Source organism: Boleophthalmus pectinirostris, unplaced genomic scaffold (genome assembly GCF_026225935.1).
Source record: "Boleophthalmus pectinirostris isolate CB_2022bp ecotype Guang Dong unplaced genomic scaffold, ASM2622593v1 HiC_scaffold_18, whole genome shotgun sequence".
NCBI classification, from domain to species: Eukaryota; Metazoa; Chordata; class Actinopteri; order Gobiiformes; family Gobiidae; genus Boleophthalmus; species Boleophthalmus pectinirostris.
The window spans coordinates 5,867,484-5,892,022 of NW_026571133.1; the positions used below are offsets into that span (position 1 = coordinate 5,867,484).

Sequence of the window (24,539 nt, forward strand, 5' to 3'; positions counted from 1 at the left end):
TTCATGAGCCAGTTTCACTTCGTAGAAACCGTCTGACCTCGCAGCATTAGGATTTGTTCGCTCGTCAGCAGGCGGGTACTTTTTTATTTAACCAATCGCTGCTATTTGGTTGTGACGTATGTAATGTGCTGCTAAAGGGGCTAACTGGTATATTAAGCTTTTCCCAAATCCCGTAGGAAGAAGGGCATTAAAATCTTTCCACTTGTTAAAATTCACCAAACATTCTCTTTGTTCCAGCTTTAAATTCTCGATCTCAGGAATCGTTGCCAACACAGATTGCATGGCTCCTCGCTGATTGGCTGGTGCCCGGACTCGCACTTCCAGGGTTCTTGCAAACCGTCTAGTGCAGGGCTTTCTAAACTTTTTTCATCAAGGGCCATATATCTAAACACAGACGAAGCCGAGGGCCGATCAAGGGCTGTAGACTGGTGCTTAATACAGTCAATAATTGAAATATGTGCATGTTTAACACATTAGAGTAAGCCATCAGTCCTTTGTTCATGCTAAGATCCTTAAAACCACACACTAAATATTAAATATTAGCTCTATCAAGGTAGATTTAAAAAAAAAAACTTGCAATAAAAAGTAAATTTTTCATTGATGCAAGGTAATTTGGGCCAATTTTTCTGGAAGCCTAAGGGCCAAGAAAATTTTGTCTGAGGGCCGCATTTGACCCACAGGCCATAGTTTGGACATGCTTGGTCTAGTGTATTCTGATTCCTGACCTAGTCGCTGGAGAGAAATGAAATGGAGCGGAGACACTAGGTGGCGCCAGACTGGCTAGAAATCCACCAGAAACGGAATCAAAATAAATAATTACAAGTTTTATAGAAATTAGGGCTGGGTATCATTAAGAAGTTGCCGATACGATACATACCTCGATACACAGGCCACGATACAATACATATTTCGATACAGTGCACTTTCGATTCAATATGATATATTTCAAATCGATTCGATACAGTTCAATAAAAAATAAAGGCTAAATCATGGCTGTGATACTAAAAGTCTTTGTTAAATCACTTCTTGTGCAAAATTCATATGAAACACAAACATTTTAATCCTCAAAACAGTGAAAATGTCAAATGTGTCGCATAAATGAGTTTCCTTTCACTCCACAAGCAACAAAACTGTTGCACTGAAACAAAATAATTTAGTAAAACGCACGTAAAAATACTCTTGGTGATATATCGATACAGTAGCCCACGATATCGATACTGTATCATCACATTAAACGATACCGTATATCAATATTCCGATATTTTTTGCACACCCCTAATAGAAATCATTTAAAGAGAGGATAAATTCAGATAAATGTATTTATTCTAGTGGCACATTCCCAATCTCAATTACCCTAATAAATGCACATACATATAGGTTATAAATTTACCTGCCGTCTACATCTCGCGAGAACTGCCACTCCGAGCGCGAGATTTAACACGGTAATTTGTTTCTTGATGGAGAAAAGGGACAGTCCCACCTCCTCCTCCTCCTCTGCTTCTCTCCTGCTCCGCGCGTTTGTCGTTCACATCCAGCGGTCTTTCTCTGAGCCTGAAGCCGAGGACAGAGCTTCATCCTCGGACTAAAATCCCTCGACATGCCGCACAAAAAGGGCTGGCTCATGCCCGATGAGCCCGACAACGTGCGGAGGAGGTCCACGGCCGATCATCCAGGTGAGCGTTTGGGCGACGCTTTCTACTAATTAGGCTTCGTTTTCATTTTTTACGAATAAATTAATACCGTAAAAGTGTATGCAAATTTATATTACTACTTATTTTCTTTATCCTTTACAAGTGGTCATTTAAAACAATTTACACATTATTTATTTAGAATTGTCCAGTTAAGAAATATACTTTATTTTGGTCATGTGATCACGTGTCCACACAGGCTAACCAACTAGCCTAACTTTTTATTTATTTTTTTTTTTTTAATCTAATTTACACATTTACTTTAAATTTTGGGATTATATTTTCATTCACAAATTTACAACTAAACACAAATGTTCTGGACAAAAAATAAATAAATTAAAAAATTAAAAAGTTTATATCTATAGATGAAGCAGATTCTTAACATTTATTTGAGAGTTGTGAGGGATGAAGTACTCATTCATTGTTGTTACTTAAGCAAAAGTACAAATGCAAAGGTTAAAAGTTACTCAAGTAAAACTAAAAGTATCACATGGTCTACTTAAGTTAAGGTATTTATGTAGCTATGTATATTTAAGAGTAAAAAGTAGGAATGAAACAATAACCAAAATATTGTGATGTCATATCGTCAAAGTTCTCACAATAATATTGTGGACCATCAAAATATATCAAATTAAAAGTGTTTTTGCTTAAATTAAGAGTTATGGTGCAGCAGTCGCTAAAAAGAAAGGCGGAACTACATAGACCATGATCCTTTGCTCCATTTTAGGGCAGACTACAAGAAGAAATAACAAACAGTTCTAAGCACTTTTAAGTCTTAGTTAAGGCATTTTGAGAGGTAAAAGTAGCATATTAACAGTTTTAGCTCTTAGTTTTTATATAAAAAATCGTGCCGAGAGATTTGGATATTGTTACATCCCATATCATGAGCTTTCCCACGATATCGCAATAAATATTGTACCATGAGGTTCATACCTTGATGATATCATATCGTGAGACTTGAATATTGTTACACCCCTAGTAAAAAAGTAAATCTATTTCACACAAGTGTTGTTCTCTGCTTCATATGTTCCACAGTGTGACATTAAACAGATCTATCTTGTATTTATGCAGTTGCAGGTGGTTTTATAGCTCAAAAATACCTAGATAAAATGGCATTCTGACTAAGTGGAGTCGCCTCTCCACAGATCTGACCAGTAACTTGACCCATGATGATAAAAAGGCTTAATGTCATACTGTGAAACATTCCAGACAAAGCAATAACATCTTCATGGAGAAAAGCAGGTGGCAGACCCTCCACCAGAAAAGTTACACCTTTAAGCCAAAGTTACACCTTGGGAAAAAGCCTGTTGCCTTTTCCGTGTTCATATGTGGTCGTATTTTGGGGCTAACGTTATGTGACCATGGTTGTACATGTCCCTGCTCTGTGCGTTTAAAATTCATCGGTCGTGGCTCAGGATCGGCTCCACAGGACGCGGAGCTCGGCGTGACTGTCAGGAGGTTTCTGTTTGTCACACATTTCAGAGGGACACACGGAGGGAGTTTTGTATGTCCCCCTGTATGACGCCCTCATCTTTAAAGGTGCATTGTGTAATTTTTCTGGTGGAGGGTCCGTGAAATGCTTTTTCGTCATGGAGATGTAATTGCTTTGTCTGGAATTTTTCACAGTATGCTATTAATAAACCTTTCTACCTTCATGGAGACCAAACCAGATCAAGTTGCAGGTCAGATTTGTCAAAGTATTTTTGACCTATAAAACCACTTGTAATTGAATAAATGTAAAATAGAGCTGTTTAATCTCCAGCCATTAAAACAAGCAGGTGATCGAAAAGTTACACAGTGCACCTTTAAGAATACAGACAGGAGTTTGATATTAGAAATCACAGAACTAAAGAAACAGTTGCAGTTGAACCTGGTTCACGAGCGCCTTAACCTACAGATAGAGGACAAAGTTTTTCTCATAACTGGACAGACCGTGCCTCAGGTGAAAGCTCAGAACTAGGGATGGGCATTCGATTAAATTTTCTTAATAGATCGTCGGGATAATTATCGATTAATCATTAACGTTTTTATATTAAAATTATCATCATTATTATTACTATCTGCACTACTAATCTGCATAAATAAATTCAACTTTACGACATATAAACTGTAACGACTCTAGAGCCACATCAGCCCGTTTGACATTATAATGTGTTTAATTCAGTTTTGGGCAACTCTCACAGAAATGAAACTTAAAACTGCAGAAAAAACAGCTCTCGTGCACTGATGCGGTTCAACTTCTGTCGGATTAAAGGACACAACTCAGTGGAATACAGGTTAGTGTGACCATATTTGCGTTTGTGAAAACCAGGACAGCATACGGGAGTTGGAAGGTGGAGCCTCGTCATCCACATTGAGCGACTCTCACCTGGCAAAGCTTTTTCATGTTTTCTGTGTCCTGGTGAGCTTTTTTACACTGGACACCGAAACATATGTGACTGTGCACATGGCCTCACACTTGTCCCGACCGGAACGGAAACCGGAGAATTTCTTTTACAAGTCATTGTTAAACACGCATTTGCGCTTCGGCACGCTGCAGGCTGACCGACTGTTTGTGTCTGCTCGCTATATGTGCGAACCCCCGTTTGGTCAAGCTAACTACGCACAGCAACCTACATTCAGTTTGTGGATTAAAAATGAACGTAACTGATGAAATTCTTAATGATCAGTTATCGGTTAATCGACTAATCATGCCCATCCCTACTCAGAACCTCCAGAATTCCCTTCCTGACCTGCAGAGGCTGCACTAGCACTGATTCATGATTTGCTCTAGTTGCTGGGGTTTAGGTAGTGACCATTCAGAGCAGAGAGAGGCATTTTAACCCAGCTCTCTGATGCATAGATATTCCTGATGTTGAAATTATGGTTTTGAAACTACGATATGTATACATTCTAGGGATGTAATGATATCCAAATCTTTTATGTTATTAGGTTTTTTTTTTTTACAGACCAAGAGTTTGTTTTCATACCTGACAGTTTCGATTGCTCACTAGCGGTCTTCTTCAGAGTCACGTGATGTTGCTGTGACATGTTGGGACGATAAACCGGGACGAGGGGGCTTTTTTACTCACACACCTGGGATACTGTCCTGAGGAAGTTGGACTGCAGGTGGCGCTGTCGTCCTGCCTCCACCGGTAGGAAGACGGCACCAAAACCTGAATAAATCAGCTGACTGAACACGTCACAGCAACATCACATGACTCTGAAGAACACCGCTAGTGAGCAGTCGAAACTGTCAGGTCTGTAAAAAGAACCTAATAACATAAAATATCGGAAGACCAAATGAATCTCATTGGGATATCCAAATCCCTTGGAACGAATATTTTCACGATGTGTATCTCATAGTACAATATTTATTGAGATATTTTGTGGAAGGCAACAAAACTGTGAATATTCTACTTTTCTCCCGACACTGACAAGACTTAATCCAAACAACTAATATTTAAAAGTGCTTAAAACAGTTATTTCTTCATGTACATGCAAAGGATCATGGTCTATGTAGTTGCTTCTGTTTTTTAGCTATTGCTGCACCATAACTGTTACTTTAAGCAAAGAGACTTATAATTTAATATATTGTGATGGTCTACGACATTGTTGTGAGACTTTTGACGATATGATATCACGATATTTCAGTTATCGTTACATCTACACTTGTATTTATAGAGCCGTTTACAACACTCAAGGTGAGCAAAGTGCTTTCCAATAAAATCAACACAATCACAACACAAAAACATTAAAAATATTCAACAACGAAATTTGAATATTATCTTGCAGATGATGACAATGCATTGATCACTTATACGTACTGATCCTTGAGTGTTCATGTTGATTCAATTAAAAACGGTTTGTCTGTATTTTTGACACAGACCATCGTGCGGACCCTGTTGAGCACCATCTCCGGTTACCAGGCAGACATTCCCAGACGGATCGGCAATGTCCTGTTTCACATCATGGGGATCATGGCCAAGCAGAATCTCCCTCTCCAGACGGATCCGGACACCACTTCTGTCAATACACCCCCAAATGCTTCCTCACTGTTCACAGAGGTACGGCATCAGGCGCATTTGGTGATTATGGCTGTATTTTAAGAGCCTGACCATGGATCTATTAAAATAACTGGATACAGTATTGCTAGCTTGTAGCTGCCTCGAGTTGACGTAGTGGCCACTCAGTGGTACTACAGTCGAAAAAATCCCATGGGCCGAGAGAAGATTTTTCTCATAGAGCGCAATGTAATCACAACCTGCTCGTGTTCGGCTGACAGGGCACCTACAACTTTCAAAAATGTCGGATTTTGTGGCGATTTTTACCTATTTTTAGATCATAAACTTTTTCTCGCTCAAAATCCTTCAGTTGTCTTAAAAAAACGCTTTATATTCGTTAGCTCCGGCTCCGCTCTCGTTCCTCTCGCTCTGATTGGTCAAAGCGATCACGTGATACACGAGCCCGCGCTCCGTGCGTGCGTTCGCGTGCATTCGCTATTGCCTGCTGGAGAAAAGAACATACTGCGCATGCTCGGTCGGCCCACAGCCACCGGAAGTACCTAGCCGGGCTAGGCTAATCTGGGATCATGCGCCATTGAGCTCAGCCCATTGACTTGAATGGGCGGCCATTTTGGAACCTGGGGGCTTGAGCCTGACTCATCAGCCGGTTTCATGTCATGGAAACCGTCTGACCTCACAGCATTAGGGTTCGTTTGCTCGACTTTTTTATTTAACCAGTCGCTACTATTTGGTCATGATGTTGTTGTTTTTTTACGTAAATATACATAACTCTCGATGGGAGATAACATTGCATGTACACTTAAAACATTCACAGTACAATAAAATAAACTTACAGCAAGGCCAGTCTATATAAGCCATTACATTCAAGTGCACACATTGTCGTTGCACATTTTTACAATTCAAAACGTAAATATTTGGAGACATCATCACATATTAATTGTATGTCTTTTTTAGAGTCCTATAGGAGCGATATAGAAGCAAAAATATGAATTTAATTCAGATTTTAAACAACAAAAGAGACAGATGCGAATGGGGCTAAATGGTATATTAAGCTTTTCCCAAATCCCATAGGAAGAAGGGCAATAATGTCTTTCCCATTGATAAAATTCACCAAACATTCTCTTTGTTCTGGCTTTAAATCCTCGATCTCGGGAATCATTGCCAACACAGAATGTATGTCCTCTTCTACATCAACCTTGACTGTTTACTGTTTACTGTTGTTGTGCTGTACCACAAAAAGCACCCAGTCATGGCTTCACAGCTCTTCGCTCTTTTTGTAAACAGTCTAGTGTATTCTGATTCCTGACCTACTCGCTGGAGAGAAATCAAATTGAGCGTAGGCACTAGGTGGCGCCTGCCTGGTTAATATTTTAATAGTTTAATCATTGAGTCATTCGCACATGTTTAACACACAAATCCTGCGTATTTAGGCTGAGTTCTCTTTTCAGACGGAAAACATTTCATAGGAGGGTTTCAGTCACGTGATCAAAATGATGCACGAATTTCAGGTGGAGGTCAGGAAGTGAAGACAAACACAACAAACACGGCTCTGGAGAACACAGATATGGAGAAGAGTTCTTATTGTAAGGATTTAGAGTCAGTAGCAAGGAAAAGTACGAGCAGTTAGTTGACAAATATATTGGGCGTGACCCCGTCTTATTGAAAATGAGGTAAAAGATTTGCCGACAATCGAGGCAGTGGATATCACGAACTATTAAGCTCTTCAGACATCGTTCTACACCAGACAACAGATGAAGGCGTACAAAAGTTTGGAGGCATATAACTTTTTTGTCAGTGGATGGGTCCTCAACCTTGGTTGTGTACTAGATTCGGTACTCTAAAAAAATCGCTTTTCCTTCTCTCGATTAGAACAATTGGCACAGCCGTAAACTACACAACACATCAGCATTTTCCTCCAGTCAGTTCACTTCCTGCCCTCCTTCTGATTTTGCGTGCTGACAAACGTAGCCCTGTGACGTCACGTGAAACCCGGCTATTCTACCTTGGGATGTCATGGGTTAATACAGGAACCAGGCACCACTCTTTATAAACTCCATACACCTTCACTAGAATCATCATCATTATTGCCAATCTCTACTGAACTAAATGTATAAAGTAGCTATTGACTTGAATATTATTAATAGACTAATAAACCAGGATTACTCAAAAATGTGTGAATGAAACAAAACACAACTCCAGGTCTGTTTTTGAGGAGTTAACAACAATATAACATGGCTTAAAGCTCACAAGAGTCAGTTTTGTGTAATATAGGATCTTTAAATGTTCTTGCTGTTCACAGGAGGTCATGGAGGTTCAGTCCGGTCCAGTGCGTCCTGGTACGGAGACGAGGCCTGGCACGACAGCACCAAAACCACCATCAGAGCAGAGAACGAGGTGGAGGCCCACAGGGAGGCCAACAACTACAAGGTCAGACAGTTAATCCAATATTAATGCTGTGTTTATGTTTCTATTGAACGATGGGCTGGGTGTCACTGAAGGGCTGTCAAATGGGGTTACCAATGTGAAGCTTTCCTTACTGTTGTTGTGTCTTTTGGCAAGACACTGCACCCAGATTACTCACTTGTCACTGGTAGCTTCCTAAAAGGCCACCCAGTCAAAAAACATTTTATCTTTTATAAGATAAAATGCACCTATGCACTGAAAGGTGCATTTTGCAGCTCTTCTGATAGGGTTCATCTACCTACTTGTCTCCATGGTGATGTTAATGCTTTGCCTTAAATGTTCCACAGTATGGCATAGAACTTGTCTATTTTACATTCATTCAATTACAGGTGTTTTAACTGCTCAAAATACACCTCTCTTCAGATTTGACCTGTAACTCAACCTAGTTGCGCTACCTGCTTGGCATAGATATGTTTAATGCCATACTGTGGAACATTCTTGGAAAAGCAATAACCTCTCAGATGAGACAAGAAGGGGGCAGACCATCCACCAAAAAAATGACATAGTACACCCACCGTTTCCCTTAGTTTCTGTGGAGACTCAGCCAGGCTGGGGCCACCTTGTGCCTCCACTCAATTTCATTTCTCTCCAACGACTAGGTCAAGAATCAGAATACACTAGACGGTTTGCAAGAACCTCCGAAGTTGTAGACTGCGCACCGGCCAATCAGTGAAGAGCTGTGAATCCATGATGTCAAACTCAAGTGTCTGTCTGGGTCCCTTTTGTGGTACAGCACAACAGTAAACAAACCAGTCGAGATGGATGTAGACAAAGACAGACATTCTGTGTTGGCGACGATTCCAGAGATTGAGGATTTAAAGCTGAAACAAAGAGAATGTTTGGTGAATTTTATCAAGGGGAAAGACTTTATTGTCCTTCTTACGGGATTTGGAGCATTACATACGTCACAACCAAATAGCAGCGATTTGTTAAATTAAAAAAGTACCCACCTAGAGTCTAGTGAACAAATCCTAATGCTGCGAGGTCAGACAGGCTGATGAGTCAGGCATTTGGAGACTATGATGGCATAAATAAGTTAAATTTAGATACTTTAAATGTTTATGATAAGACAATGGGCAAAACAGAGTTACTTTGTGTTGCCAATGTGTAGTTCAGGTTGTTTTAGACTATGGGGAGAATAAAAAAATAAAAAAAATCTATTAATACTGTGTATTTTAATTCAATTATGAATATGAAGAAACAGTCAAATAAAAAGGGTGAGTTAGTAGATGTAATTTGTTTATAATCCATCTTCTTTTGTGTTGTAGTTTGGTTTCAGGAAATGGAAGGGCCATGTCACAGAGAGACCCATCGAGATCAGATCTGACATTGACAAAGAACTGCACTCAGACCTGAGCACCGTCAGACCTCAAGAAGGTACTGTATTTAATATTGTAATTTGATATATTTTGCCTTTATCAACTACTATTAAATTTAATGTTTGCATTTTCTCTCCTCAGGCTCACTGGTCACTTGTGGAAATGTGGCTTACGTGATTTTCTTCGGATGGTGGATTTCCTTGGTTTACTTTATCATTTGTGCCCTGATGTTCATGACCGTGCTTGGGGGAGTTTATGGTACACTATCTACACATTTCTCTGCACATGTTAATTTACTAAAGATGCACTATGTAACTTTTCTCGTGTGTGTGGAGACTCTATGGAGATGTAACTGAGTGAATGTTCCACTTGTAGCCATTATACTCACTATTTTTTTCACAAGAGCCACATTGGAAGAGCAAAATCAAGAGGAGAGCCACTTATACCCAACATACGCCAACACACAAGTCACCATGTACATTTCTACAGATAAATTGGACATCCCAGAAAAAAGAAACAGCCAATACATTTTCAATTAAAACCATATTTACATTAATACAGGGATTACAGCATATAAACCATAACCACCATAGAGCCACATCAGCCCGTTTGACATTATAATTTGTTTAATGCAGCTTTGACACATTTGTTTACATTTTACAGAAACAAAACTTAAAACCGCAAGGCTCATTTGCATAAACTATAAACACAAAAAAAAAAAAAACAGTTTGTTTGTCAGACTAAAGGACATGACTCAGTGGAATATACTGTATGTATTCCATCTGTCTATCTATGACAGGGATGCACTGCTCATGGTGAGTCTGTTCTGTGTGTGTGTCGCGTTGGAGATGGTTCATGTTTTCAGAGATCAGAACTGTGCAGGTTTAGAGCAGCTCTGTCATTACACTCACTTTATTTCACTCCCTTTATTTTTTTGTGGTCAGAGTTGTGGGTGGGTTAGTTGAAAACATCGGGTTCGGGTCGTTTATACATGAACCCGCGCATCACTGGTTGCAGTGCAGGTCACAGTGCCCCCTTTAGGAAACACCATTAATTAAGCCTTGATTTATACTTGGTGTAATGCAGACGTTTGTGTTGCAATGTTCACTATGTGTTTATCTAGCATTTTTGAAAAAATATATTGGCTGTGTTACTGTTTTTGGTATAAACGCAATAAGTATCCCTGATTTATAGCATTTAACTTATTCATTTTGCATTTATTTAAGGTTAAGATACACTTTATTGTCCATGTAGTGAAATTTGTCCTGCATTTTTATTGCTTGATAAACATGCCTTCTTACTATGAATGTATTGTAACTTGGGCTCATAGTGTCACCTGGTTATTCCCATTAGGATAGACAAATTAAATGCTGTACTGAGGAACACGCCAAGCAAAAGGCATAACATCCCCATGAAGACAAGACACTTGACGAGAAAAGTTACATGATGCACCCTTTAACCCCAACTGTGTTTTATTTATTTTATGTGTATTTTTAGGAAAGCTTTGTTGGAAAATGGGCTGGTACTTTATTTGGCCTTTTGGGAAGTCAATAGATAAGGTAATGCGATAACAGACCACAATTTCCTCTCAAAAATCATGTGCTATTTAACTTAAACTGCTTATTTTCCTCTCAGGTCAGTGATGTGGTGAGGAAAACTGGAATTCTCTCACATCGAGGAGGTTTTGGAGGAGAGGACGAGGACGATCCGAGCAGGCAGAAGGACTCCGCTCCTATGCTCGCCTCTTCTCCGTTTCCGGTGGAGATCCCTGTGCCAGAACCTCCAACCAGAAGAATGTCAAGACACTGGGTAAAACACACAGGTTATATTTAAAGATGTACTATTTGACTTTTCTAGTGATGGGTCTGCCACTTGTTTATTATTTTGTTGTGTCGTCAAGTTGTTTTTTGGCGCTAAAACATTGGTCAAACCTCCTTGTCAAAGCCTTGGATGGAAGAATGCTGGGAAAATCAGGTGCTACAGTGGGACAGTGGGGTGCCAGGTTTCATTGTGTCCTAAAGCAAGACACTTCACCCACATTGCCTAGTATGAATATAGTGTGTGTTGGTGTTCCTCGGAGGGACCAGTGGTGCAGATTGGCAGCCTCGCTTACGTCAGTCTGCGCCATAGTAAGCTACTACACGCTTACAACGGCCGAGACATTGTAAAGTGATTTTGAGTGTCTGAGAAAGGACGATACAAGACTAATCCATTATTATTATTAGTGGTGGTGGTGGTGGCAGGTAGTAGTATTTATTTTATTTATTTATTTAATAGGGACGGTAGTAGTAGGCTAGGTAAGGCAAGTTTACCGTATTTTCCGGGCTATTGGGTGCGCTCTTAAGCCTCCAACCCCATCAAAAAACGACAATCCAGAGCGCCCTATACACAAATCCACTCAGGTGTCCCAGTACGACTTCAGTAAACTACAAAGCCGCACCACCCGCAGAACACGCAAACACACACGAAGCAGACGGTGAACGCGCAGCGAAAAACACCCACAGTCACACTCATCACTCCACACGGACGAGGAACGGAACGGAGGAACGAACCGAAAAAGCGAGTCCAATGTGCCTTTCTGAGTCACAACTGAACAACCGAGTCACTGAGTCTTCCTGAACATGTGAGACAGGCCTCTTCTTTGACACTGTTTAAATCCAGGCTCAAAACATTTCTGTTTGACTGTGCATATGACTGAAAGGTTTTCATTCCGCACTCTTCTCTCTAATTTATGTCTCTTTTTTAATTTTAATCTTCATGATTATTTATGTTTTGATTAGTTTTTATTATGATTTTAATGTATTTCTTATTCTGTAAAGCACTTTGAATTACTTTGAGTACGAATTGTGCTATACAAATAAACTTGCCTTGCCACTGTGAACATGCCAAACAGTCCAGCGGTCCCAGACAGCACCCTCCCTACACGCCACAATTGAACAAAGCCCAGCTTCACCGTAAACGCGCCAAACAAAGTCCGTCTGACCCATCGAACTGTTGTGTTTTCTTTAAAATCCGGTGCTGTTTATTTGTGAAAAAAGTTCAAAAATAGACCATTTAATGACAGTGCGTCTTATAATCCAGAGCGCCTAATAGCCCGGAAAATATGGTAATAGGGACAGTAGTAGTGGTGGTAGCAGGTGGTAGTAGTAGGCAAGGCAAGTTTATTTGTATACCACAATTCGTGCACGAAGTAATTCAAAGTGCTTTACGGAATAAGAAATACATTAAAATCACCATAAAAACAAATCAAAACATAAAAAATCATCATAAAATTAAAGATTAAAATTAAAAAAGAGAGAGAGAGACATAAAATTACATAAATTGGAGAGAAAAGTGCGGAATGAAAACCTTTCAGTCATATGCACAGTTAAACAGAAATGTTTTGAGTCTGGATTTAAACAGCGTCACAGAAGAGTCTGTCTCACATGTTCAGGAAGACTGTTCCAGGTTTTAGCTGCGTGAACCTGAAACATTGACTCCCCGTGTTTAGTCCTGACTCTGGGCACCAGCAGGAGGCCGGTCCCTGAGCTCCTCAGAGTGCAGATGGTTCATATGACACTAACATGTCACAGATGTACTTTGGTGCTCGGTCATGGAGAGACTTGTGCACAAGCAGAGCTGCTTTAAAGTCGTTAAGTAAAAAGTAATTTGTTACTTTCATAACGCGTTACTCCCAACACTGCCTACAACAAGCTCTTACTTATTCTTAGTATATTTGATAAAGTTCTTCTTGTGTTTTTGTGTCTCCAGTGTCACCCAGCTACATACGTGTGGCTGTTGCTGGGGTATCCTGTTCTGTTCGTGGTTCACTTCGTGGCCTGTCTGATCTCGTGGCTTTTGGTTTTCACAATTCCCATTTCCAAACTCAGTGCTCGAGCTGCCACCACTGTGCTCCTCATGGCTCCAGAAGACATACACATTAATACAGTGGACAAAGTAAGATTTGTTTTTTTTAAACGCCTGTGCATAATATTTGATTTGTCACGTTAACAAAGACTTTTTTTTTTTTACTAGATATAAAATACAAAAATAAACTTTAAACACCTCAGATTTATAACATGACCAACCCTAAATAATATTGAGCAAAATATATGGTACAAAACTTTGCTTCAGATAATTTGGTCATGTTTATATATAATATTTTAGCCAAAAGAACCACATAGAGGCCAAGTACAGCAAGGTTTGAATATGCAATCCCACGCACGTTTTTACTTTTGTCTGTTTTTAGCTAAATAGTTATGCAGTGAGGCTTTAAGTAATTATGCTGTTTGACATAAAATTTTGGCAAACTTTTTATCTTAAAGTATAATATAATCCCATGCGCCTGTTTCCCCTTGTCCTCTTGCTTTGATGGTTTGTAAACACTGATGGATACAGAATCTATTTCCTGCACAAATTATAATTTTTTTAAGTCTATAAATAGGGTTGTTGGCATGTGTTTTTCTCGCTTATGTGATGCTTGTTGACTGGGCCTCTTTGTTCAATACAATAGTTTGTTCTTGGACCTTAAGGCTCGTGTCATTTGAAAGCATGAACTATGATTAAAGCCATGAACAGATTAAAGCGGCCATAGTACGCACTCTGTTATAACGTTGTTGCCTCATCAGAAACATACCTGGAGTTGTGTTTTGTGCGTATTTAGTCTGAGTTCTTCTTTTAAACAGAAAACACTCTGTTCTACCTTGTGGTATTGCCCATCTCCACTGAACTAAAGGTAAACAGACTAATAATAAACGATTACTCAAACTCAAACATGTGTGAATGAAACAAAACACAACTCTGAGTCTGTTTTTCATGAGCTAACAAGATTAAAACTTGGCTTAAAGCTCACAAGAGTCAACTTTGCTTAATATAGGACCTTTTTAAAACGGTGTGATGTGTTTTTCATGTGTGACTGTTGTTTTTCACGATGTTTTCAGACTTTAATGTGCGAGACCAGGGTCGTCTTGTGCTGTAACAAAGCAATGAACATTCACTACTACAAGTACTCAGTCCAAGGGATCAACATATTCGCCCTCAGTATCCTTTTACACTTGACTATGAAATGTGAATCATTTATGGTGCTCAAATGAATCTTTTGTCATTTTCTTTTCAGTGATCTGCTATAGACAGCATTTATAAAGACTGGGAGATGCTCTTGAGTTTTCTCGGCCATCATCGCCATTTAAACAGCATCATAAATATTCTTTGTGCTTGGACTGCAACATTAATTTGGGGAATTACATGACAAGTCAAAAGCAAACACTTTTAAATATTTTTTTCTTTCCATGATTTTTTAAATTGTAGATTCTCACTGAAAGGCATCAAAACTATGAATGGATCTGAGTGATGTGGTAAACAAAAAGCTTAATTAAAATAACTAAACTTGTTTTAGATAAAAATAATAATAATAAATTAAATAGCCACACTTTGCTTTGACTGCTTTGCAATTTTTGGCATTTTGTGACCCACCCTGACAAGTCACAGTGAAGTGAAAACCATTTCAGGAGTGTTAATTGCTTCTTTGTGGATATATATATATATATATATATATATATATATATATATATATATATATATATATATATATATATATATATATATATATATATATATATATATATATATAAAAAATATAAATAACTTTTTCTTTACTACATAATACATTCTGTGTTTCTTGCTTCATATATTTGATGTAAATAAAATGTAGACAGTAGTAAAACATAAAGGGGAAAAAAATCAGTGCATCCAATGTGTCCGTACTTTTGACTGGTAGAATTGGATAGAAAGTTATAAAAATCAACATGGCAATTTTCTGGACCCATTCCAAAACAAACCATAACCAAACTCTGATGCAAAAATACAGCTCTGACACCATTAATAACGTGAACATAATTGGAGCAATTTTTTATCATGTTAATTTGTGGATGTTGAAACTGCCAGGTGTACAAAAAAAAGATAAACTTTAGTCTGAAAAAAATAATGTGTTAAAATATAAAATACAATGTATTTTCCATCTTCCTTAAGTTTATGCCTCAGACCTTCTCCCTCTGGTCATCACCAGTTTAGTGATCGGATACACAGACAGGGACCATGTTTACTTCAGCGCACAGACGAAGTTTGCCACAGCCATCACCTCCATCATTCCTCTGTCCTATTTCATCGGCATGGGAATCGCCAGGTATGTTTTATCACACTGGACAGTAAGTATGTTGTTGTATTTCTAATCTAAAACATGAACTTAAAAAATTAAAACAGTCAGATGAAAAGTCTTTTATGCTGTAAGACTGATTTGGTAAGTTTGTGGACTTGACTGGACTTTTTTTTATCTGAACATGAAAAAGTAGCATTTTATTTCTCATTTGGGATGGACAATAAACTGTCCCTTATCTCTTTATCTTAAATGTTTGTCCCGTCAGTATTTCAGCGCAGAGTAACTTTGCGGTGGGAGCTGTGGTGAATGCGACGTTTGGCTCCATCACAGAGATGACGTTCTACATCACAGGACTGTTACAGGGACACAAAGCAGGGACCAAATGTTACGAGGAGATCGTCAAAGCGGCTCTCACCGGGACACTGCTGGGCTGTATACTCTTCATACCTGTGAGTCTGATTCTTGCACTAACGCAGGTTTAATGTGAACTTTTTCCCATGTAAATCTTTAAAGTGCAGTATGTAATGTTTCTGTTGGACTGTCCACCACCTGCTTATCTAGATTAGACTTATCAACATGTTTTTGCATTTCCTGCATGTTCCACAGTATGGCATTAAAATATAAATCTAAATTACCACAGGGATTTTATTTCTTAAAAATACCTTGAATAGCTATCTGCGGGTTTCTCTTACCATAGAGCTGACCTATAACTTTTTACAACTAACTATAACTTTCTCCATGGAGACTGTTTTTCCTTATTTCCCACAGTATGCCATATAACCTATTTATAACCTCTTTATGAAGACATCCAGAAAGCTAGTTGGTCAGAGTTCATATTGTAAACACGTGTTGGGAGTAACGCGTCATAAAGTAATGAATTACTGTAATGTGTTGCTTTTTGCCGTAACGCAGTAATGTAGCATTACAGGGGAAAAACTTTTAATATTTTACTCTGTACAAATGTCAGTAACATGCGTCACAATGCATTCTTAACCTGGACTGAAGTGGTGGGTTTTTCCTTTTCTTCATACAAATTCAGTAAAATCGTGAAATGCAGTTGTTACGGTTCCCAATGCTGGGACAGGCCCTGAGGTCCTGTAACCTCAGGTAACCTCGTCCGAAAGGACCGGCGTAGAACTCCTCGCTCCACAAGACCAATCACCGCTGACGTCCAATCGCGCTTTCTGGGCAGGGGCAGTCCTAGTCCTGGTTTAGAACCTGGTTTAGAACCTGGTTTAGACCTGGTTTAGAACCTGGTTTAGACCTGGTTTAGACTTTGTTTAGTCCTGGTTCAGTTCTGGTTCTGCTTTGGTTTAGTCCTAGTTCAGTCCTCGGTTCAGTCTTCAGTTTAGTCCTGGTTTAGTCCTGGTTTAGTCCTGGTTCAGTTCATATATGGCGCAAAACTTCGGCATCTTCACTCACTGATTATTTGTTGTTTTGTTGACAGTAACTTAAAAGTGCTGCAATAGTCGTGTAATGTTTTATATTTTAAATGCAGTAATATTGTTTTGATGTAAGTTGCCCAACAGTGGGAAACGCCTCCAGAAGCATTAACACTTGTAAAAAGAACTGACAAACGAATACGAGATCAGTTGCTTTATAAATCATGCTAAACCATAACAAGAACTGTCATGTAATCTTATTCTGTTAAATTATTACTTTGTTGATTTACAGGTTTGTGGTGAGAGTTTTCACAGTTGTCTGCTTGTTTTAATTGTCTTCTGTGTTTAGGGAATCTGTATGATCATTGGAGGCATTAAACACAGGGAGCAAATGTTCAATAGTCGCTCGGCTGGAGTCAGTTCAGCTCTGCTCTTCATTTCCATCGGAGGTACAAACTACTTTATAAACTTCTCTCTTCAACAAAATAAGAAAATGACCACATGCCTATTTTGTTTCAGGGGTTTTTGCTCCCACTCTGTTCTCAAAGACGTTTGGAAATCTGGTTTGTGAAAGCTGCACCAGTGTCCCGGGAAACACCAGTGTCCCCTTCGTCTGCAAGGACTGCCACTACGACTCAGTAAGAAATTAAAAGTTGAGGTTTTATAACTGGAAGGTCGGCAGTTCAAATCCTGCTCTGGCCTGGTCATTTTGCTGTTGTGTCCTAAGGCAAGACACTTCTCCCATCTTCTCTGTGTATGAATGTGTTGAGTAAGTGAGTGTTATTGCCATTACCATTAACAGTTGTTGTGAATGAGTGAATTATGACTAGACTAAATCAGAATATAAATTAGTTTTTTTTATAAAATGCCTTTTAGGTTAATTTTTCATTTTCGTTTCCAAACAGAGTCAAACTGACCCACATCTGATTTTGTCCCACATTGAGTAAGTATGTCGTGGGTAAATAAGTTTGTGTGTATGATATTCTAGTGCAGGGGTGGCAAACTCAAATTCAGAGGGCCGAAATTAAAAACTGGGACTAAGTCGTGGGCCAAACTAAATATTTACTGAAAAACTTCAACATTGGCATGTTTTCTCTTCTTTTGAGATATGTAATGTTAAACCTTTTCTTATTCAAATAAATGTTTAATAATAGTTTTGCTTAAACATTAAATCCAGAACAAGCATAATATAAAATAATAACAAAATTTTAATAAATAATGTCTCTATAGCCTGTCTGTAGCTGGCAGGCCAGCTCTAATACATATTTGATATGATCTCACGGGCCAAATAGAATTATATCACGGACCCCGGGCCTGAGTTTGACATGTCTGCTCTAGGACATTTTATAGTTTCAGATGGAGAACATCCTGTATAAGTCATTTTTATTGAAAGAAGTAACTCAAAATCTATAAATGTAGAACATTATCATCATTTGTTACAGATTGTGACCACAACCACCACTTTGTTTTTGTGAAAATCACTTGTTTATTTCTACTGACACAGAAGACATTGAACACTATGCCAGTTTTTGTTTCATGTGGATAGGTCTGGTAGTTATAGAGATATTAATATGTAACTTTTTGTGTGGAGTCCGTCTCTGCTTGTTTCTATTATTATTACTTTTTTATTTTTATTTTAATTTTTTTTATATCTTACATCGGGAGAAGTGGGTGGACGATGTACCCCCATGTACACTATACCCCTGGTTTTCTATCTTAAAACTTATAAAACCATAGTAACTTCTAAGCATTCCATCTTATACATAAATGTAGTGCACCACCAGCATGACATCAATGCAAAGTATGAATGGCACTCTTCATATGTAATTCACATGTAAACAGCCCCAACACTAAACACTGTGGTTCACCAGACCTCTCGTCTACACCATCGCCGTGCTGCTGCCGGCCGCGTACCTCATCGGTCTGATTTTCACGCTGAAGACTCACTCCCACATCTACGACATCCACATCAGTGACATCCAGGGGGGGCACGCTCACGGTCAGTACCAGCAGGAGGCGCGCTCGCAGCACCGCCCCAACGCCGGCCCTGTCCTCGCTCCAAGCTCCTGCATTAACGCCAGCCTTGTAGCAACCTGCCATGTCGTACCAGGTCTGTGTGTGTATATATTTGTGTGTGTGTGTGTGTGTGTGTGAGGGCTGTAGTCCTTCAGTCTTTCAACCGGTTGATGGTGTCTAGAATTAGTATTAGTATTTCTTCAAATTTAATTTAGATTGGAGCAGAAAAGAGAAGCTGGCCAGTAAATTAGCTGAAGATTTGGTGTTTTGTATCTACACTACTAACATTTGGGCACACTTTTTGATTTATGCTTCTTTTTTTCCATGATTATTTCCATTATTTTCATTATTGCACTACGCTGTCTGACACTTGTTTAAGAGCTCAAATGATCTCACCTAACATCTGAAGGGGCTCAACAAAGCAAAATCCCAATCCCTCGCTCAACCTTGCTTACGAATTTAAAAAGTCAACGCCAAAGCGAAAGGCACCAGCTGTTCGCCAAGAAACATCTTCTACTGCAAAGTGACCAAGACATGATGTTGCTGAAAAGTCAGTCAAACAAAGTGCGAGCTCAGCCTGTTTGTCTTCTGTACCTTTTTTTTTGCTTTGTTGGCGCTCTACATACAAAATGTTTGCTGCAAACTTGGGATGATTTCTTAGGCAGCCAAAGTTTGTTTTTCGTCCTTCCTGTGTATCAATACTGCCCTTTGCCTTTCACTATTTTTCAATTCTATTGGGAATTTTATTGGGAAACAGTTTGAATGGAGGTTTGCAGTCACACAGATCTGATTCCCTTTTGCATTTATGGAGTTTGCAAACTTCCAAAGCCCATTTCTCAAGCCGTTTTCCACTGTTAGGACATCCAACAACCACACAATCACGATGTCTGAATCCCAAAATTAAAATATGACAATATCAGAACCAGAAACAAAAGTGATATGGTTCAAAAGACTTGAAAAGGTCGACTTTGTCAATAGACGTATTCCACTGGGAGAACAATCATGGCGGTTTGATGCTCCCCTTTTCGGAAAATCCTTCCCAGTATGCATTGCGCAATGACCGGAAGTCTGAAATTCGTGATGCATGTATTGCCACCCTTTGCTTTGACCACTGCTTTGCACTTTTGGCATTTCTTGACCTTGACAAGGCACAACTGTGAAGTGAAAATCATTTGAGGAGACTTCATCAAGAAGATCACTGAGAGAAGGCAAAAGGTTTGCAGCGCTGTCAACAAAGCAAAGGGTACTACTACTTTTAGGATTTGAATATAAAATATACTTTTTTTTTCTTCTTTACATAATACCAAACATCTTGCTTCGTATATTTGATATCTTCCCTTTGCTTACAATGTAGAAAGTAGTAAACATGAAGGAAAAAATGAGATGGTGTGTTCACTGGTAGTGTAAATGTAAAAAGACAGATCAAACACATTTTTATCTGTTTTTAAATAATGCATTGTTTCTGCATACTTGTTTTTGCATGGACTCCTGTACAGGTGGGGTCTTGAGTGCAGTTTGGGTCAGATTCATAATAGTTTTGAGAGCTTTTGCCACTTTCCTTTTTTGGTCGACCAATCAATCAGCAGAACATGTCTTTAATCGACTACAGCCCTAGTGTGTGTGTGGTGTGGACACTGCCTGCCTGCTGCCTGCGCTAACCTGCTGCATGTCGGACACTGGAGGAGTCGTCACTGTGGGGTAAAGTGGAGCCTGTGCATGTGAGTACCTCTGAGGCATGAGAGAGGGAGAGCATGGGGCACACACAAAGTATTCACATCGTATTATAAATCTTGAGTTTCATCATGTTGAATGTTGTTGAAGTTCCTTTTTGTCTTGAAATTCTGTCAAGGCAAATATTTTTAGGATGTATAATAATAATGGATTTATATATTGCACTTTTCTAGACCTTCAAAGAGCTTTGCAGTGCATTATTCATTCACTACAGTAGCAGCTTATTACGCACTCAAACTCAAACTGGCAATGTGGGTGAAGTGTTTTGCCTTTTTTAATGTAACTTTGCCTGAGTCTAATAAAGAATAAAATCTGATTTAGTGTTCTTCTGCAACATGATAAAACAAAGTGTTTCTGAATGCCGTGTGAATGCTCTGTACATGGGGTCACTGAAGTCTTAGAAGCACTACAGATGGGTGAGTCTGACTGTTCCTCTGTTTTTCCTCTGACTGTTCTTCTCTTCCTCCTCTGACTGTCTGTTGTTCTTCTGTTTCTCCTCTGACTGTTCTTTTGTCTCTCCAGTGTCTGACCCTGTGGTGCACTGGCCTCGCTGGAGGGCTCTGGCTGTTCTCATCCTTGCCACAGTGCTCATGGCCTGCTGCGCCGACCGCAGCATCGAAAACATAGAACCCATGCTCACACACTCCACCATCTCCCAGGTAGGACAGAGGGCACAACAGGGTCACACCTGCAGCACTGGGGTAGAGTAGACTCATGGAAACAAGGCTTCCCATCTCGGCATCTCTAATCCAGGATTTCCCAAACTTTTTTGGGGGACCCATATTTTAAAAGTCACAAATCTTCGCGACCCAAGTCAATAGACATTATTCGTACATCACAAAATAAATTTGTGACCATTATTGAACATCAATGAGAATATTTTATTGTTGTCTGAGTGATCGTGTCTCTTTGAACAATTAGTATTACAGTGTTTTTCGGATTATAAGGCAAAATATCAATAATGTTGAATTCTCTTTTCTATTTTCATACATAAAACACACCGAATTATAAGAGAAACAAATGGATGAAACTTGAGACTATTTCCTACGAGGAAGATTATTAGAAATATAGATTGAGTAATAATGTGTTTCATGCAGCTTTGTGCACATTTCTTTACATTTTACAGAAATTAAACTTAAAAACACATGACCAATTTGCATCAACTATAAGCAATTTTAAAAAATAATAAAAAACAGCTCACTGCCTGTCCACTGTTGCCGTCAGCTTCTGTCGGACTCAGTGGAATATGAGTGAAAATTGGTTTGAGGTCAATAAGCACAACTAGAATTAATACATAAGGCGCACTGTGGATGTTTCAGAAAATTAAAGGATTTTAAGTGCACCTTTATAGTCCGAAAAATACGGTACTCAAGTTTTAAACAAGGAAAAACAGTAATCTGTGTTTCCCACAGAAAATTGGTTAGGCAAGGCGGTGCTGCTGAAAAAGTGAGGAGCAGGCTGCTCACTGCTCTTAGATTTGTGATGTTGAGGTCTGTGTAAATAGATCTAAATCACAAAACTACCGTGAATTTGACTAAAACATTACTTTAATGATTGCACATTATTTTCTGTTTTCTATGATCATGTAACTTGTATTTTGATATATTTAAATCCTCTTTTACACAGTATTTTATTGGTGTCACTTTACTGGCCATGGTCCCTGAGCTGCCTGAGATTGTCAATGGTATTCAGTTTGCTCTACAGAACAACATCAGCCTGAGGTGAGTGAGTTTTATTTTGCAATAACATCTCCACGGAGAAAAACTGATGGCACACCCTCCCACCAGAAAAATTACACAGTGCACCTTTAACTGTGTCTTTTACAGTCTAGAAGTGGGCAGCTGCATCGCGGTGCAGGTTTGCATGATCCAGATTCCTTTGCTCATTCTCTTCAATGCTTTTTATGTAAGTTCACTCATGCACCAGTTTACTTTTTATTACTTATTTTGTTTACTTATTATTATACTTATTACTATTTATTTTCAACCATTTTTCTTTAAATCTAGGAGGTTGGATTTGTGCTTTTGTTCAGCGACATCCATCTATGGGCAAGCATTTTTAGCGTCATTCTGTGCAATTATATCTTTATGGATGGGAAGTGTGACTATTTTCAAGGTGAGTAATTGCATTCTTCCCTTCCAAATAAATTAATCTGGAAGTACAAGCAATGCTGAATTATCTTATGCATGTCAAGATAACACAATTTTAAAGCCTAAAGCACACCACCATCTTCATTTGGGTTGTATTATTTTGTATGGAGCTGCTGATCTTGACAGCAAATAAGTTCAATTTAGACTATAAATCAGTTTTAACATAAACCCCGTAGATAATCAGTGCTGTGTGACTTGTTGGTCTCATGAAAACTGAAGATTTTGCACAAATGAACCTACTTTGTCATATTTTAGCTGCAAAACTTTTTCCAAATTCTCCATTGAAACGAATGGGATCCCCGTTTAACCAGAAGTGCCAGCACAAAAGAGCTCAGTTTAGGCAGAAAAAGGTGGATTGTAATTATTGCCTTTCTCCTCCTGCAGGTACAGCTCTTGTGGTGGTTTACTTCATCCTCATGGCTCTGTACTTCTTTGCCCCATCTCCACGCTCTTGTCCATCCACATGAAACTGAAATCAAAGTTAGCATTTTCCAATAAATTTATGACTGATGTGTAAAATTGTGTTCTTGAAATAATGTAACTAAGTTTTCATGTTTGGCATTTAATAATAGTATTTTGTTATTTAAATTCTGGCTGTTATGTATTGTGATTTGTATTGGAAAAAATAAACTCAAACATGAACAATAGTTTGACTTTGATTACAAAAACTGTAGACACCATCTCCACACAAGAGTGCACCTCTGCTGTCCCCGTCCTGCTCCACGGACACACTCTGGAAATAGTTTATTCCACATGCCATACGGCTGTACAACGCTTCACTATAACTGAATTGATGTTATTGTTATGTTTGAATGTATGGATTGTGCTGCCTGAAATGAATTTCCTTTGGGATAATAAAGTATTTCTAATCTAATAAAAAATCCCTTACTTTTGTAACTGCAGTGTATTTAGCTCCTTCAGAAGAATAGCTCATATCCACAACAGCCCATATTTGTCCTCTTTTAAAATGCAGTTTGGTCAGTTTCATGTGTTTTAACCAGAGCAAGAAGAAGTTTGGGTCTATTTCATGTTGACTTGAAAGAAAGAAGACATATTTTTAAACTATAACATACATAGGGTAGATCAGTGGCTTAAAAAGTTTTCTCACCGCTCCAAAAAATTGGCTTTCTGAATACTTCTTGAAGTAAATCAAGTGTAAAATGAGGTTTATGTACGGACTGGTGTAACGCTCTGAGTTCTATGCATCAGTGTACAACCGCTCTTGCTGAAAGTGATCAGAAAACAGAACAGCATGATGATAATTTTAATCTGATTGGTCAAAGCATCACAACAGCAGAACAAACTATGTCCTTTTTAAATGACATCCAGGGGATATAAAAACTAACTAAAACTAAATTTAAATTATTTAAATATGTTCCAGTGTCACAAACGAACATTGCTGCTTATGCGTAAAAAAGGGGGTGGGGCGAAGTTATATATTTTGGTCTATAGGCTCTTTTCACGCTTACCAAAAGTACCGGTGTAGTTACTGACACTGGGCATGTGATAAAACTGTGGATTCAGCAGCAGCGTCTTCACAACCTGCCAAAGCTTTCCTCAGGGGACATGGTGCTAATCATGTCTTCATATCACTGACAGGCAGCTGGCTGTAACTGTTGATCTGCTGAACATAAGTGAACGCTACAATGACAT

At 38.8% G+C, this 24,539-nt stretch overlaps 1 protein-coding gene across 1 annotated transcript; it reads left to right on the forward strand.

The window, feature by feature from the left end:
- The first annotated feature begins 1,431 nt into the window (after positions 1-1,431).
- Positions 1,432-23,533, forward strand: cax1 (cation/H+ exchanger protein 1). The gene is made up of 20 exons (XM_055153694.1): positions 1,432-1,673; positions 5,555-5,734; positions 7,992-8,119; positions 9,424-9,532; positions 9,616-9,732; positions 10,972-11,033; positions 11,110-11,283; positions 13,225-13,410; positions 14,394-14,493; positions 15,493-15,634; positions 15,873-16,056; positions 17,339-17,438; positions 17,509-17,627; positions 17,895-17,932; positions 18,861-19,099; positions 21,259-21,395; positions 22,363-22,457; positions 22,563-22,641; positions 22,743-22,851; positions 23,271-23,533. Exons 1-20 carry the CDS (start codon positions 1,598-1,600, stop codon positions 23,351-23,353), a joined length of 2,457 nt encoding a protein of 818 aa, XP_055009669.1. The 5' UTR covers positions 1,432-1,597; the 3' UTR covers positions 23,354-23,533.
- The last annotated feature ends 1,006 nt before the right edge of the window (positions 23,534-24,539 follow it).

What these genes read in the sequence shown, in the direction of transcription:
- cax1 (XM_055153694.1), top strand. Translation starts at nt 1,598, where the DNA reads ATGCCGCACAAAAAGGGCTGGCTCATGCCCGATGAGCCCGACAACGTG. An exon ending in CGTGCTTGGGGGAGTTTATG is followed by an intron (nt 9,733 to 10,971) that starts GTACACTATCTA and finishes GTGTATTTTTAG; the next exon opens with GAAAGCTTTGTTGGAAAATG. An exon ending in AGGACTGCCACTACGACTCA is followed by an intron (nt 17,628 to 17,894) that starts GTAAGAAATTAA and finishes GTTTCCAAACAG; the next exon opens with AGTCAAACTGACCCACATCT.